General features: G+C 32.8%; 1 protein-coding gene across 1 annotated transcript in view; it reads right to left on the reverse strand.

The window, feature by feature from the left end:
• LOC128164926 (uncharacterized) overlaps positions 1-15,829 on the reverse strand; it is a 62,556-nt gene that overhangs the window by 23,481 nt on the left and 23,246 nt on the right. The window contains exons 6-11 of the mRNA XM_052829037.1: positions 14,642-14,838; positions 13,453-13,580; positions 13,067-13,204; positions 3,023-3,157; positions 1,998-2,166; positions 311-526 (exon numbers count right to left, since the gene is read on the reverse strand). Coding sequence (XP_052684997.1) covers positions 311-526; positions 1,998-2,166; positions 3,023-3,157; positions 13,067-13,204; positions 13,453-13,580; positions 14,642-14,838 — 983 coding nt within the window. The remainder of the gene's footprint in view (positions 1-310; positions 527-1,997; positions 2,167-3,022; positions 3,158-13,066; positions 13,205-13,452; positions 13,581-14,641; positions 14,839-15,829) is intronic.

Raw genomic sequence — 15,829 nt, forward strand, 5'->3', positions numbered from 1 at the left:
AAAGTTAATTTTCATAAATAAAACTTGCTTAATGGTAAATACAACTATATTCATGGCAATGTTTTTCAGTAGAATATTAAAAAAAAATATCTTTTATACAAAAGCTTGATCTCATATTGTATCTATGCCCTACCCCTGGGGGTAATGTCTTAAAATTCTCTTTAAAAAAACTAATTTTTTGCTAAATGGTTGCTGTTTAAAAGTTGAATTTCCTTTTAGTACCCAACCCTTGTATGAAACATACCAATGTAATGTGTCAATTTGAAAATAATCGGATTTCAATACTCACTTATATTTATCTACAACTTACACTTTGGGCAATATTCCTGGAAGAGACAGGTCTTCAAAGACTTTGACACCATCTACAGCAACTAATGATTCTCCATTTCGTTTCCAAGAACATACAATAACATGCCACTTGCCATTATCCATTTCAATTGGTTTTCCAAAGATTGTAAAATCTACCACAAAGTTGTTTGTTGTATTCCCCACCGTGATTGAGTCATTTTTTACTTCTGCAAAATTTCTGTAAATAAGAATGTCACTCAGTTAATGTATCTTAAAATATCATTAATACATGTTTATATTATATGCACTTTTTAAACTGCAGCTACCTATGCATGCCAAAGTATTTAAATTCAGTATTTTCACATGTGGTCACTTTGGCTTCATTTTTCAAAAACTACTGTTCATGCATGTAATCCTAAAATTATTTTAAAGACAGTCATTAAGGAAATATAGGTTCTTCCATAACTTTACTTGCTATCCAAGGAAGACAAATAATGATCTTTTTAAGATACACAGGTCCATGATAATACTACATTAAGTATTGACAAATCTCTCATAATTATGTGAAAAAGGTTATCAAATGATAACAATTTATTCAGGTTCATTAAACACCCTCCCTTCCTCACTGATGATAATTTTTATAGAATCCAATTAGTCTAAAAAGTTATAAACTTTAATCAAGCTATATTTCTAGAATCAGTCTATTTCAAGAGATAGAAATTTTCAAATCAAATAAAACAAGAGATGCTTGTGAAACACTTATGCCCCCTCCCTTGGAAACATCCATAAAGAAAATGAATGGAAACTGCAAATAATTGGAATTTTTGTAAGTCAAAGGGGAATAACTTTGTCGAAAATTGCTCGTTTGTAACCAAAATCCAACTTGATCTAGATATTATTATGATAAATCTGTATACCAAATTTCATCATGATATAGGCAACCATTTCAAAAAAAAATTAAAGGAAACTGCAAATAAGTAAAATTTTTCTAAGTTCAAGGGGCATAACTCTGTCTAAAAATTGCTTGATCGTACCCAAAATCAAACTTGACCTAGATATTATGATGAATCAGTATACATGTATGCTAAATTTCATCTCAATATGTGCAACTTCTGAGAAGAAAATGAACAGAAACTGAAAATAAATGTGGAATTTTTTTTTTAGTCCGAGGGGCATAACTCTGTCGAAAATTGCTCTATCGTACCCAAATCTGTATATTAATTTTTATTTTAATGCATGCAACCTCTGCGAATAAGTGGAATTTTACTAAGTCCAAGGTGCAAAACTCTGTCGAAAATTGCTCAATCGTATTCAAAATCGAACTTGACCTAGATATTATCCTAATAAATCTGTATACCAAACTTCATCTCAATATGCACAACTCTGCAAAGAAAATAAACAGAAACTATTGGTGAACCGACCGAGCAACAAACGGACAGCAGCCAAGCAATATGCCCTCCCTTCTTTGAAGGAGGGTGGGGGCATATAAAGATAATTTGGTCAGTTTACACAAAAATTAATAATTGTGTTTGTCATGAAGGTTTATAAACACAAAGAAAAAATGAATGCATTTAATTTTTTGCATTGATAACTCATACCAATTTAAGCAAGATCTGGGAAAAAATGAGCACATTAAAAGTAATTTTCTTAGAAAGTCATAATATTTTAACTGTATATACATGTACACTGTATATAATTGTTAACCATACCCCAACTTCAAGATCACAGTGTTATCAATATCCTTTTGATCCTTATTAAACCTGACCCATAACATGAATGACAAATCACTGTTATCAGGATCATTCAGAACAGCGGTGGTATAGGCTCCCTCATCGCCTATCTGAGGGTCAAACAACATATCAAAGTCATTGGAAGGCTCTGAAATTTAAAGAAAATTAAATCATTAAATATAAATTATTTCTCAACCTTGAACTGATTATTTCTCAGATAGTGCAAAAAATCGGTTGCAATAACTGCAAAGACACTATTTTTATTTGTTTTCCCTAAGAGTGAAATGTCACACTTTCATTGGTTTAACTTAGCACGTGACTGCCCCATATATCCGTATGTCTGTTCGGTGATGAGAACTAATATTCGGCAATATGGCCGTCATTGATAGATGCTTCGCCTGCTCATTTCGACATTTCATATTATTTAATACAGAAAACTCATGCCGAAAGTTCATAAATTTATTAGAGTAGTTGCACTTTGAATTTCTTAAAGATTAGAGTAGTTGCTCTTTGAATATTGACGTCACATTGTTGTGAATGGAGCAGAACAAAATGGCATCGGCGAGATTAGCCAAATCTCTGCAGAGGAAAGGGAGAAAACGTTTAACATTGAAGAGCAACAATACGTTTTAAGACAATATAGGTAAAGCGAAGATTTTCAGAGTATTTGAAAGGTGATATTGATAATTTTGAAGAGTTTAAATAAGTTAAATTGGACGCGATGTTATAGCCAATTTTTACATGGGTTTGTGTAGATCATCGCTTTATGTAAATAATTGTGTCACTTGATAGTCCTCGGGAAAACAAAACACTTATTAGGTTTGTTACCTAATATATTGGGTTGATCAATCTCATAGACGGCATGGCTTCCCCTCAACATCTATGAGATTAATCAACCCTATATATTCCTGTATTCAGTAGGTAACAAACCTTATCAGTAATAATGTCAAAACATATCATAATGCTGTGTACACTATTACTGAAACTGAGGGTTAATTACATACGTTTGCATGCTTTGTTGTCAGTCAGGATTTTCCCTTCTGGACAGTAACAACCAATCTCCTCATGGCACTGAGCACTTTCACAATTCAGGGTTGAACAAAGGGTTGTCTTAGTTTGGCATGTGGCTCCTGAATAACCTATTGAGAAATCAAGGTACTGAAGTACTGAAAGCCCAGCACTTTTGATGTGTCATTTGCATATTGTGTAGCAAAGACTGGCACTGTGTCCAAGTAGCGTAGTGGACAATGCACTCGCTTTTCACCGCTGCGATCCGAGTTCGATCCCCGTGATCGACAGTGGATGTATGTGATAGGGTATGGTGGTCGCCTGCTTGGACACGTGGGTTCTCTCACCGTGCCAACGAGAGATATTAATATAAGTTGTAGAACTTGCTTATTAATCGTTGTAAAATAAATAAAGTTCAGTTTTAAAGACTGACAATCTCTCTGTCTCTCTCTCAGTCTTTATATATACAGCTTACTCCACTTTTATTGAAATCGCTTATTTTGAAATTCCGCTTATTCTGAAATAGAAATAAATCCCTAGTTTTGGCTCTCATATTCTTTGCATTGATTTAACGGTTATAATGAAATCGGCTATTTTGAAATATCACTTAGATTGAAGCCACTGATCGGTTCCCAAAGGTGATAATTAGTTGTTTTTCTAACGGTTATATTGAAGTACTCCCTGGTGGCTGTCGTCACGGTTGGTGACAGTAATTATGCCAGACTGACCGGTTGATATGCAAGGGGTGAATAAAGTTCTCATCATGTGTGTTTTTATACTTCTATTAAAAAGTAAAATGTATTCACTGTTGAATTTTTTGTTTTTACGAATACGGATGTATTGAGGCTAGACGTAATATGGAAACCCCAAGGAAAAGAGATACCTTATCTCCGGACGCTAAATACAAACTAGTAATGGCTATTGATGAAAGGACAAAGCCTAAATTCGAAATAGCTCAGGATTTTGAGATTATCGCTTGTACACTTACGATGGTATAAAAGAAACGTTCAGCAATATTTGAAGCGTTTAAGTCTGGTGATTTTTCTATTAAACGTAAAAGAATGCGATCGGAGATTATGATGAGGTTTAAAATAGTAACAAAATGAAACATACAAAACTTTCGGATATGATTTTAATCAAATTTTCAAGGACTAATGTTCCATGTAATCTTGTCATTGTTATAGATAAATGATGACAAAATAATTTGTTCGTGTATGGTTTTCTATGCATACATCGGAATTGAACTTTAAAACATAGCGGCTTCACGTCAGTCAATTTCGCTTATATTGAAATACGGATATATTAAAATAATTTGCATGGTCCCCTGAATTTCAATATATCCGGTATAGGCTGTGTATATATATATATATATATATATATATATATATATATATATATATATATATATATATATAAGGACTTTTATATTTGCAAAGTGTCAGAAAGCGACTGAATTTTGTAAGCCAAAAAATGTTTGTGTGCGAAAAAAAATCGACAGAGCATTAAATTTTGAAACACGCAATATAAATCAAACCTCCATTTTTTAGCCGAATACCAATGCCTTGTAAAGTAGTTCTTGGACTTTCGTTTTGTAAGTATGCCCAAATTGCATGGTATTGCTTTTAAATCATGTAATTATTTTTTAATTTAAAAAAAAACAAACATGGCTCTCGGTTGAACTATTTGGTATAGCAGACGATTCTTCTTTCACGCTGTTTGGTTTTTTGTTTACTTTGTCAGTTATGCTATTACATAGAAACACTGGAATGTGCATGCATACAACCAGGACTTAGCTTTTAGCAAAGCCAAGCTAAAAATGGCATGCAGTAATACAAATTATTTTCTTAGGAATGCCAATTTATTGTTTCATTCAGCTATAGCCTTAAACTTCCGAATTTATATGACACATTCCTTTTTCCACAAAATTAAGACATATCTTTAAATCAAAATGCTTTATTGTAGACCTGAAGCATTCTAACACTCAACATGGTCAGCACTCACAAAACCAATCCGTATTTTCCAACATACCACACTGTACTCTAAATTAAAATTAAAACGCCAAACCAGATTCACAACTGATTTATTTATTTTCATATATTGTAATCCACCCCCTTTGTGGCATTGTTTGGTCTTGGCTTCAATACAATTAGTAGCGTTTGTTTAAATAAACTATTTGTAAGTTACATCATAATTTTACAATGGAAATGCCATAAGTGCATTGACACCAAATGGGTATGGTCAAAAACACGTCATGTCTAAAATATTCATTGATTTTTTAATTAAACAACCAACTGGGCAAATTTATTCTTTCCGGTAAACGGCAAATAAAATATTTGCAACATAAAAAATTAGTAAATGGCTCAAAAACAATATTACAACTTCTAGAATTGCAATCAATATAAATGCATAACACCAACTTGGTCAACTCAGAAGCCGGTAAACGGCTATCCGAGACAAAACTTGTTTAACTTCAAATTGTCATTATCAAATAATTTCAACTGCACATCAATTGTGCGCAAGTAGATCGGTAACAACACGCACATTCATCTCGCATGAAGACAAGAACAACAAGAAACACCTTCTTCAAAATGCAATTTTCATGGATTGGTAGGTTTTTTAGTCAAGGCTCTTTCGTTGAACTTTGTACATTTAAAAAGCTGTGAAGGTTAACCAATACTGAATCTGTGAACCTTTTTCCAACCGATCATTTGAAACTCATCCTGAAATACAAAGTTCAATACGCAGTAAAATTCTTACATTTTAATAAATCAAAGGGAATGCATGGGTGGGAGGGTAAACATATTTTTCTCACAACTTTAGCATGTGCATCCCGGTTGATGCTTTTTCCAAAAAGGAAGTTTCTTAAACATAAACCCAATCTGTACAAATTTCCGAAATAAAATTCCGGAATAATAATTTTTTTTTAGCTTACTCTTAAATAAATTGAATTATTTTTTAATTCATAAATCTTGATATTGTTGATCTGAAGCATGCTAACACTCAACATGGTCAGCACTCACAAAATCAATCCGTATTTTTCAACATGCCATATTGTATTTTAAGTTAAAAATAAAACACAAAATCAGTTTGACAACTGATTTATTCATTTTTCATTTTTTGTGAACCACCCCTCTATGGTATTGATTGGTCTTGGCTTCAAGACAATAAGTAAAATCTGTGATAATACACTATTTGTAAATTACATCATAATTTTACAATGAAAATGCCATGAGTGCATTGACACCAAATGGGTATGGTCAAAAACACATCATTGTCTAAAACATTCAATAATTTTCAATCAAAGAACCAACTGGGCAAATTTATTCTTTCCATTTAACGGCAAAAAATATTTGCAACATAAAAAAATAAATGGCTCAAAAACAATATTACAACTTCTAGAATTGCAATCAATACAAATGCAAAACACCAACTTGGTCAACTCAGATTCCGGTAAACGACAGGCACTATTCATTTCTGGATAAGAAAGATGTGTTAATAACCTCCAGCTACCCCCGGACATGGGGACTATACCTGTTGGCGAAACTCTTAAGTTGGATATTGGTTTATTTGATAAGGGGCCTGCAAATTCTGCCTATTGAAACCTCATTATTTTTTCCCCCTTGCTGCTTATTGATATTGCAAAACAGATTTTAAATTTTTTGATTCATCCCTAGCGTAGGACCCTTATAGCCAATTCTAAAACCAAACTAAAAACCTTGTAACAATTCAGTTCCTACCGCTTTACTTGAATAATTTTGTAGAAGTGGTTTTAAATTTTTAATTTTGATTGGGGTATATTCTAACTTCCAAAAATTGAACCTATTAGTTGTTGCCCCTTCCGCCCCCCCCCCCCCGAAAGGGAATTCTCCTCTACTCCCTGTATTTTGATACTGTCCCCTATTTCCTCTATTGGAGCCCTGACTATGAAATAGCTGGTCCCCCTGGATGACTGCATCTGCCCTTTCTTTGAGTAAATTGCTAGTGGATGCTGGGCATTACATTTCCTACATTGATGCAAATAACCACAGGGTGCCTTGAAACAAGACCCCTTGAAAATTATATGTATAATAATTCTTATTCTAACTCTGGTTTTGTGTATCAGCAACCAGAATTACCTACTTATAGGTGTAATGTAAATTAATCACAATTCTGGGTCAACTGTCCCCCATGCTCCCGATCGGGTTTCTGCAAGCTTTAATCGAAACTGCTCGTCATACTCTTTAAATCCTAAACCGGATGACCTAGCCGCTGCTAGCATGACGTCATTCATGTATTTCAAGTAATGTAAGGCTTTAGTAGGATGAACCTCCAAATAAATGCTTGCAAATATGATAAAAGCATCTGTCCATGTTGAATATTAGTAATATTTTTTGCATTTTTTTTCCGTAGCTTGAAGTTTGAACTATAACAAATGATTGTTTTTGAGGCTCATTGAAATTAACCAACAGTTTTGCCAAATCTACGTACTGACCGTTGATTATTTTGTTCTTCAACTCTTGAAAAACATTTAAGGTAAGGTTTGCGGTTACAGGGAGATAACTCACACATTTTCATTGTGACGTAACAACAACTACCCTTCATTTCAGTTATGACGTCAAAATTTATATGACGTCATAATTGATTTCAGGTTTTTTTATTTCGCGGGTTTTTTTAGTTTCAATGAAACACAAGCATTTTATTAATTTCCACGAAAACGAAATCCGCATCATATGGTTTTGAATAGTGGTTTAGAAACATCAGATTACACATATTCTAAGATACGTTTTTCCTGAAATCGGTGGACTTGGAAAGGTTTCAAATAAGATGTTTTCGTTTACATAATAGTAGTCCAAAATTAAGACTTTTGTTGCGTTTTATTCTATTTTTAGATAGTTCATCAGAAATCAATAAAAGTGAATCATGATATTAATAGTGATATTATTTTCGAACATTTTAAGCATGAATAACCCCCATAATAGTCACATATAAAATGTACATATTTTCACGAAATTGTTTACATTTCATCCAAATGAAAATTGGAAATCATGAACTTTGACCTTTTGTAGTTATAAAACGGGACGGGCAAAATTCATTTGAATTTCATGAGAAAAAAGACTTTAGTATAGTGAACAAAATGGTATGTAACTTTGGTACAACCTCTAAAAAATGCAAGCCGCAAACCTGACCTTAAACCGAGAACGTTGTTATAGCTACATGTAACAATTAATCATTTGAGGAATATCATTGTGTTCAGTAAAATTTTGATCTGTACCTGATTCCGGCCAAGAATTCTTTTTTCCACCACATGGTCAACATCCGGGGATATCTTCACGGTCTCCGAAGTGTTCCTTATTACAGAATGTCCCCTCTTTGCTTTTGACTACTGTTTATTTTTTGGCGGACCTTCTCTCCGCTCTACAATCCGTTTGCTCGACTTTACTCTCGGCATGATGTTCGAACGCTGACGTCAAGGCCAACGAAAATCCACCAACATCGACTTAATCCTTTAAAGGGGTATGGTCATGATTTTGGTAAAATTTCATTTTACTGTTTTTATTATTTATAATGAATAGGAATGCATTTTTAATGATCATGTGAAATTTGAGAGTCAGGCGTAAAGTTATGAGCCAGATACAAGCTCACAAATCTTTGTTTATAAACAAGGCTTGTGCCCTGTTTTTGTTTACGTAGGTCAAATATACCAGTAAAAAATCTTTTTCAAGCTGATTTGTCGATCTTCTTATTCATTTTAGCATAAACAAACAGTTAATAACGTTTACCATATTAAGTTTAGGTCTAAAACTGGAATTTTCACTTCAACATTCACAATGTAAAAGAAAGTTTTTGTTTACATAGCAAAGAATTGTAAGCTCTGTAATTCGCTTATAGCTAAGCGGATGATACTCAAATTTTGGTTGCGTTTTGAAAATGCCTCACTAAAGCATTGTAAACATTAAAATCGGACCAATTATTTTTTATCAAAATCGTGACCATGCCCCTTTAACTTTTGTGAACTATCGACGTAAACATTGTCACTTTAATTGTTACTCAGAACAGTTTCAATAATTTCGCACGATATTTTGTACAAAGGACTCACTTATTTTAACATATTTTTCTCATGCCTTTTCCAAAACGATGTTTCTTAAACGTAAACCCAAACTGTACACATTTCCGGAATAAAAATTAAGGAATTATTTTAAAACTTAGCTTCACTCTTAAAATTAATTGATTTATTCTTAATTATTAAATCTTATTAATAACACACACATGAATTTGGTTTCAAATTCAAAATCAATATTAAAATCATTTAATAACTAACAAATATATGTACTACTTGTAAATTTATTTGATTATAAACTATTCGTTGTTAATTATTTTATCTATCTGTTTACAAATTCTCTGCCTAGCTTTTTTTTTCTTCTTCTGAGTCTTACGATATCTTAAACAAGCTACATTTACATATCTCTTTCCTAGCTGACATCAAGGACCCGTGCATTTTTCATCTTGCAAAACTACATGTAAATTCCTTGTGATAATTATATTATTAAGGTCTTCCGTTTCCAACGGAAGACCTTATAGTGATTGTAATGTTTCTTTTTAAGGTCTTCCGTTTCAAACGGAAGACCTTATAGTGATTGTTAGGTTTTTTCTTTCTTTCTTATTATTATTATTTTTTTCCCCTTTTTCTCTCGTGAATTTCTCAGAGATGTCTTGATGGATTTTTATAAAATTTTCAAGAATGACAGAAAATAAAAAGATCTAGAGAATTTTAATTAAAAATGTTCTGAATTCATTTCCGGTCGTCCGTTTCCTGTCCCGCGACAAAAAGCTTGTCACCTCGAGATCTAAAAAACAGTAAAGACTTAAACATTCAAACTTTGTGGGATGATAGACCTATAGCTGTAGATGTGTTTAAACACTTTTGTTTTGTTCGTCATAACTTCCGGTCGTCACCGGAAGCACTTCAAAAATAATTGTTTTTACGCATCAAATTTTTTGTCAATAGAATAAATATATAAGAATAAATCTATACATAGGAAATCTCTGCGATGTAATATCAACAAACATTTTTTACTTCCGGTGAGATATCTCAATTATCTCAGGTAGCTTTTTTAAACAACATTTTGTACCCGCGAGATCTCAGAAACTATTAGCGATCAAGACACGAAACTTTCATGGATGATAGACATTTGATTGAAGATGTGTTTAACCGGTTTCATTTTGTCTTCCGTAACTTCCGGTCCATACCGGAAGAGTTGAAAAAATCGAGCTGTTTATCAGTTTAACTGTTATCCTTTTATATATTTTAGTTAGATAAATGAAAAATAATGTACAAAAGGCAAGTTTACAAGAAATATTGAATACAATTTACATTGAACACTTCCGTTTGCCCGTTTCCTGCCAAGAGACCAAAAACCTTATTTCGACGAGATCTCAAAAACAGTAACGACTTGAACAACCAAACTTTGTGGGATGATAGACCTATGTATGTACATGTGTTAACACTATTTTGTTTTATCCGGCGTAACTTCCGGTCGTCACAGGAAGTACACCAAATTTTGATATTTTTAAAAATATTTTGGTTATTTAGCATTGAAGTAACATTTTAGCTATAGAAATACAAAAAGTCATCTACACATGGTAAAAAAAAGATCTACTTCCGGTGAGACATCTCAAATATATCAGGTAGCCTTCTTTTTTAAAAACAAAGTACCCACAAGAAACTGTGATAGATCAAGACTTATATAGATATTGGACATTGATTGAACATGTGTTTAACGGGTTTCATTGGGTCCTACGTCACTTCCGGTTAATACTTGAAATGTTCAAAAGCAATAGAACTTTTTTTAAAACTTTAAACTTTTTTAAAAACATTTTACTCAATGTGATGAACAGTAACGTACGTAGGTAAATGAACTAACATATTTACTTTCCGTTTTTTAAATCACTTCCGTTTTTTCGTTTCCGGACCCTAGATTTTTTCAACGAGATATTATAACTAACGAAAACTTGAACATCCAAACTTTGAGGAAAGACAAAATGTACATGTATCTCACAGGATGAATCTCTGCCATTCAGTCAACTGAATGATAACTGAATGGTCTGGAAAGGTGACTGAATGGCACACATATGCCATTCAGTCACATTTCAGTTACCTTTCAGTCACCTTTCAATTGACTGAATGGCAGAGATTCATCCTGTGTCTATTTTCTGTTTACAAGATAACTGGATTTTTTGTGCAGATTAATACACGAGGAACGGAAGACCTTTTTGTTGCTATAGCAACAAGAGTCTAGTTTTTATTATTATTATTATTATTATTATTTTTTTCCCCGATTTTCTCAGAGATGACTGGATATATTTCCTTGAAATTTTCAGGAATGATAGGAAATGATAAACGCTAGGGAAGTTTTTTTCATTTTTTCAAAATTTATTTCCGGTCGTCCGTTTCCTGTCCCGCAACAAAAAAGCTTGTCACCTCGAGATCTCAAAAATGGTAAAGACTTGAACAACCAAACTTTGTACGATAATAGACCTGTGTATGAAGATGTGTTTAAACACTTTTGTTTTGTTCGTCGTAACTTCCGGTCGTCACCGGAAGCACTTCAAAAATAGTTATTTCACGCAAAAAATTCATTTTCCACAAATTAATTATATCAGTATAAATCTACACATAAGTTATCTATGCAATGTTAAATCAACAAAAAAATTCTACATCCGGTGAGATATCTCAATCATCTCAGGTAGCTTTTTTTAAAACACATTTTGTACCCGCGAGATCTCAGAAACTATAAGTGATCAAGGCACGAAACTTTCATGGATGATAGACATATGATTGAAGATGTGTTTAACTGGTTTCATTTTGTCTTCCGTCACTTCCGGTCCACACAGGAAGAGTTGAAAAAAATCGAGCTGTTTATCAGTTTATCTGTTTTCCGTTGATAATTTTAGTTAGATAAATGAAAAATAATGTACAAAAGGCAAGTATACAAAAAATATTTAATACAATTTACATTGAGCACTTCCGTTTGTCCGTTTCCTGTCCCGAAACCAAAAACCTTATTTCGACGAAATCTCAAAAACGGAAACGACTTCAACAACCAAACTTTGTAGGATGATAGACCTATATATGTACATGTGTTAACATTATTTTGTTTTATCCGGCTTAACTTCCGGTCGTCACAGGAAGTACACCAAATTTTGAATTTTTAGAAATATTTGGTTATTTAGCATTGAAGTAACATTTTAGCCATAGAAATATAAAAGGTCATCTACACATGGTAAAACAAAACCTCTACTTCCGGTGAGACATCTCAAATATCTCAGGTAGCCTTCTTTTATAAAAAACAAAGGAACCGCAAGATCTCAGAAACTGTGAGAGATTAAGGCACGAAGCTTAAATGAATGATGGACGTTTGATTGAACATGTGTTTAACGGGTTTCATTTGGTCGTACGTCACTTCCGGTTTTACTCGAAACGTTCAAGCAATAGAACTTTTTTATTAAATTCTTAATTTTTTTTTTAAACATTTTACTCAATGTGATGAATAGTAACGTACCGTAGGTAAATGTACTAAAATATCTACTTTCCGTTTCTTAAATCACTTCTGTTTGTTTGTTTCCCTCCCGAGACAAAAACCTTTTTTCAACGAGATATTACAACTACCCGGAAACAAAAACTTGAACATCCAAACTTTGAGGAAAGACAAAATGTATATATTATATCCATTTCCTGTTTACAAGATAACTGGAGATTTGTGCAGATTAATACATGAGGAACGGAAGACCTTTTTGTTGCTATAGCAACAAGAGTCTAGTTTTATGATTTATTATTGTATAAACATCATATCTAATAATATATTGAATTGATATATTGATATAAATAAGTTTAGAAATTAACACATGTACCAGTAAATGTACATGTATAACAATTAATTGCCAACTTGGTATAAAGTACCAGTAAATGTATAACAATTTAAAATTGTCAACATGATCTTTAGAAAGCAACAGGTTTGGTATCCATGCATGGTATATAAGATACCAACTGTTCAGCACCTCACCTGTCTGACACTGGCAGTTGTACCCTCCACTCTCCAGATTAGTACACGTCCCTCCAGTACCAGGCATGCTCATATATAAACATGTGGTAGATTCAGTGCAGAAGTCTTTCAATAACTGACAAGAGTTTCCAGTGTAGGCTTGCAAAAAATCAAATTTACATTTAATTCCTTGTATCTGTAGTCTTATACTTGTTTCTTTTCCTTAAGCACAATAAGTGAAGATATTGATGCAGTTTGACTATCTTCCTATGTGACTTTAATTAATTTGTTTTTCTTGTATCAATATACAACAGATATCTGCAAAAATGACTTATGAGAAAAAGCAATTGCAAATAAGGTTTTTTAAAAAATTATCTAAATGTTGTACATGTTTACATGTAACTTACTACTCTCGCAAGAACATTCCGCTGTTCCATTTAAAATTTTACATAAACCCATTGCTGTACATGGGTTGACAACATCGCACACATCTGGTATATCTTCACATGTATTATCTCTTGTACCAGCACTGCATCTGTAAACCGGAACACAACGTAGTACTGTAAAAAGGGAAATGTTAGCCCCCATTTTATTGTCGTTTTCAGCTACCGAAAGCTAGACTGGTCGAATTCAAATGTCTCAAATTTTATCTCTCTAAATACAACTGTGTTTGGGAGAAATCAAGATGGGGTAAAAGATCCAAATTTTCGTGGGGCAAAATTAACCCTGTATACAGTAATATATTGTATTTCATCCTTCTCAACCCCTTGGTAACCACATTTCTGAATATTTCAGTTAAAACTAACAGTTAACCTAGCACACAAGCAAACTAATTCTAATTAGAATGGCACACAAGTGAACATTTTTTGAAAATTGATAATTGCTTACATAATTCATTTTTAAGGTATTCAATGTATACTGAATGGATACTGAACACTTTTGAATCATTTTGAACTAGTTAGATATGTATTGTTAGATAACTATGAAAGCGAAATCAACCGAATTCACATGACAGACAACATGTAAGAAGCTGGTCAATCTGCACCTTAAAATTTTTTAAATAGTTATTTTATCTTAACGAAAAGAAGTAAATTTTAATTTCGTCAAAATGTCTTTTTTTCATATTTTAATAAAAGAAAAAATTGCATGCATTAACCAAGAAAGTTTTACGAATTTTAAGTTACTTTTTACAATATCCTAATAAAACATACGTTGCCGATAGACTTGAATGCAAAATTCAAGGTTTAATTAGTTGGACCATAATCAAAATTTTGAAAATTCCTATGGTGAAGTATTTCTTTTTGATAACACCTTCAAAATGATATCATGATTAAGAATATCGGACCATTCATTTATAAGGTACAAAATGTGGTCGTTATAAATCGAATACCTTAAGTGATAAAATCTTTCTGCATTGATAATAGCAATACATTTAATAAAACAAAAGTATAACAAGTGTTGTTTTAGCATCTAGCACAATGCATGTACTAAATAAATGTTCTTCTAATCTAGCTTTCATTTGGCTTGGAAGTTCACAATAATTTAATATTGTTTTTCAATTGTTTAATCTCAGTAATGGATTAACCTGTGACGAACCTGCAGTATTTGTCATCAATCAAGTTGAAACATTTCCCACTCTGACACTTGTTAGAGGTGGTTGTACAATAGTCGATTTGCTGGTCACAGTTCTTGCCTGTCCATCCCTCTGTACAGTTACAGTAATAGTCATTGACACGGTCTGCACAGGTGGCTCCATGCTTACAAGGAAAACTAGCACATTCATCAATCTCTTCCTATAATAGACAGAACATAAAAAATGAAAAACATCAATACTGATGAGATTAAAACATATATTGAAATAATTTATTGTTGTTCGTTCATTTATTCCTTTTGAAGCAATGGTCTAATACTGAACTATTGGGGGTTATATCAGATGTACTCTTAAGATATTGATATAAGTCGTCGATGTAGGCATAGCTACAAATTATGACTTTCATATGTTTATTTTAAAAATCTTACAATTCTGAAATGACATCACATTGTCAATGCCTACTTCAGATTCGAATGTCAAGCAAGGGACGTAAACAAACATTGTTTACATTCTACCACGCTGGGAAGAAACAACAGAGTAATTTATTTTTCGCATAAAAAAGTCTACAGCTCTACATATTACAGTAAATCAACTTGTATTCGCGTGCGAGAGATTTTCGCGAGGTTTGTGAGAGCCTCGTCGTCGCGAATATTTCCCGCCGCAAACCAATCTTCATCGCATGGTTGTTATAACAAAATACGGGTCTGAATAAGGCTTGGTCGCGAACATTAGTCGTCACGAACCAGTTTATTGGAAGTTAATCGCGAAATAAAGTCGCCGCGAATAAATGTTGGTTTACAGTATCTTTGTTTTATTTTACATTTAACGACTGATTGCAAAGAAAAGAGGAAACAAAATAATCATTGATTGGTTTGTATGCAAACCGAGCATTCAAGCACTCGACGTTTACTCGGTCGAGCAGATCATCTCATCAACTTCAAATTTTTAAGTCAAATAATCAATTAATGAAAATAATATTGAAACATTTTATCATTTTCTTTACGCTGCAGTTTTTGGGCTTTGAATAAAAATACACCTTTCTTTTCTCGGCATTTGGTCTGGAAGCTAGTTTTATTTCTTATGCAGCTGATAAATTGGTGTCCATGATCTCTTGGTTTTTTTTTCGATCAAATTATTGAAGGAATAAAAGTACTTGAACGTGAATATACTTAAGCAGACTAATGCGATGCTTC

This window comes from Crassostrea angulata, chromosome 10, assembly GCF_025612915.1.
Source record: "Crassostrea angulata isolate pt1a10 chromosome 10, ASM2561291v2, whole genome shotgun sequence".
Lineage (NCBI taxonomy): Eukaryota > Metazoa > Mollusca > Bivalvia > Ostreida > Ostreidae > Magallana > Magallana angulata.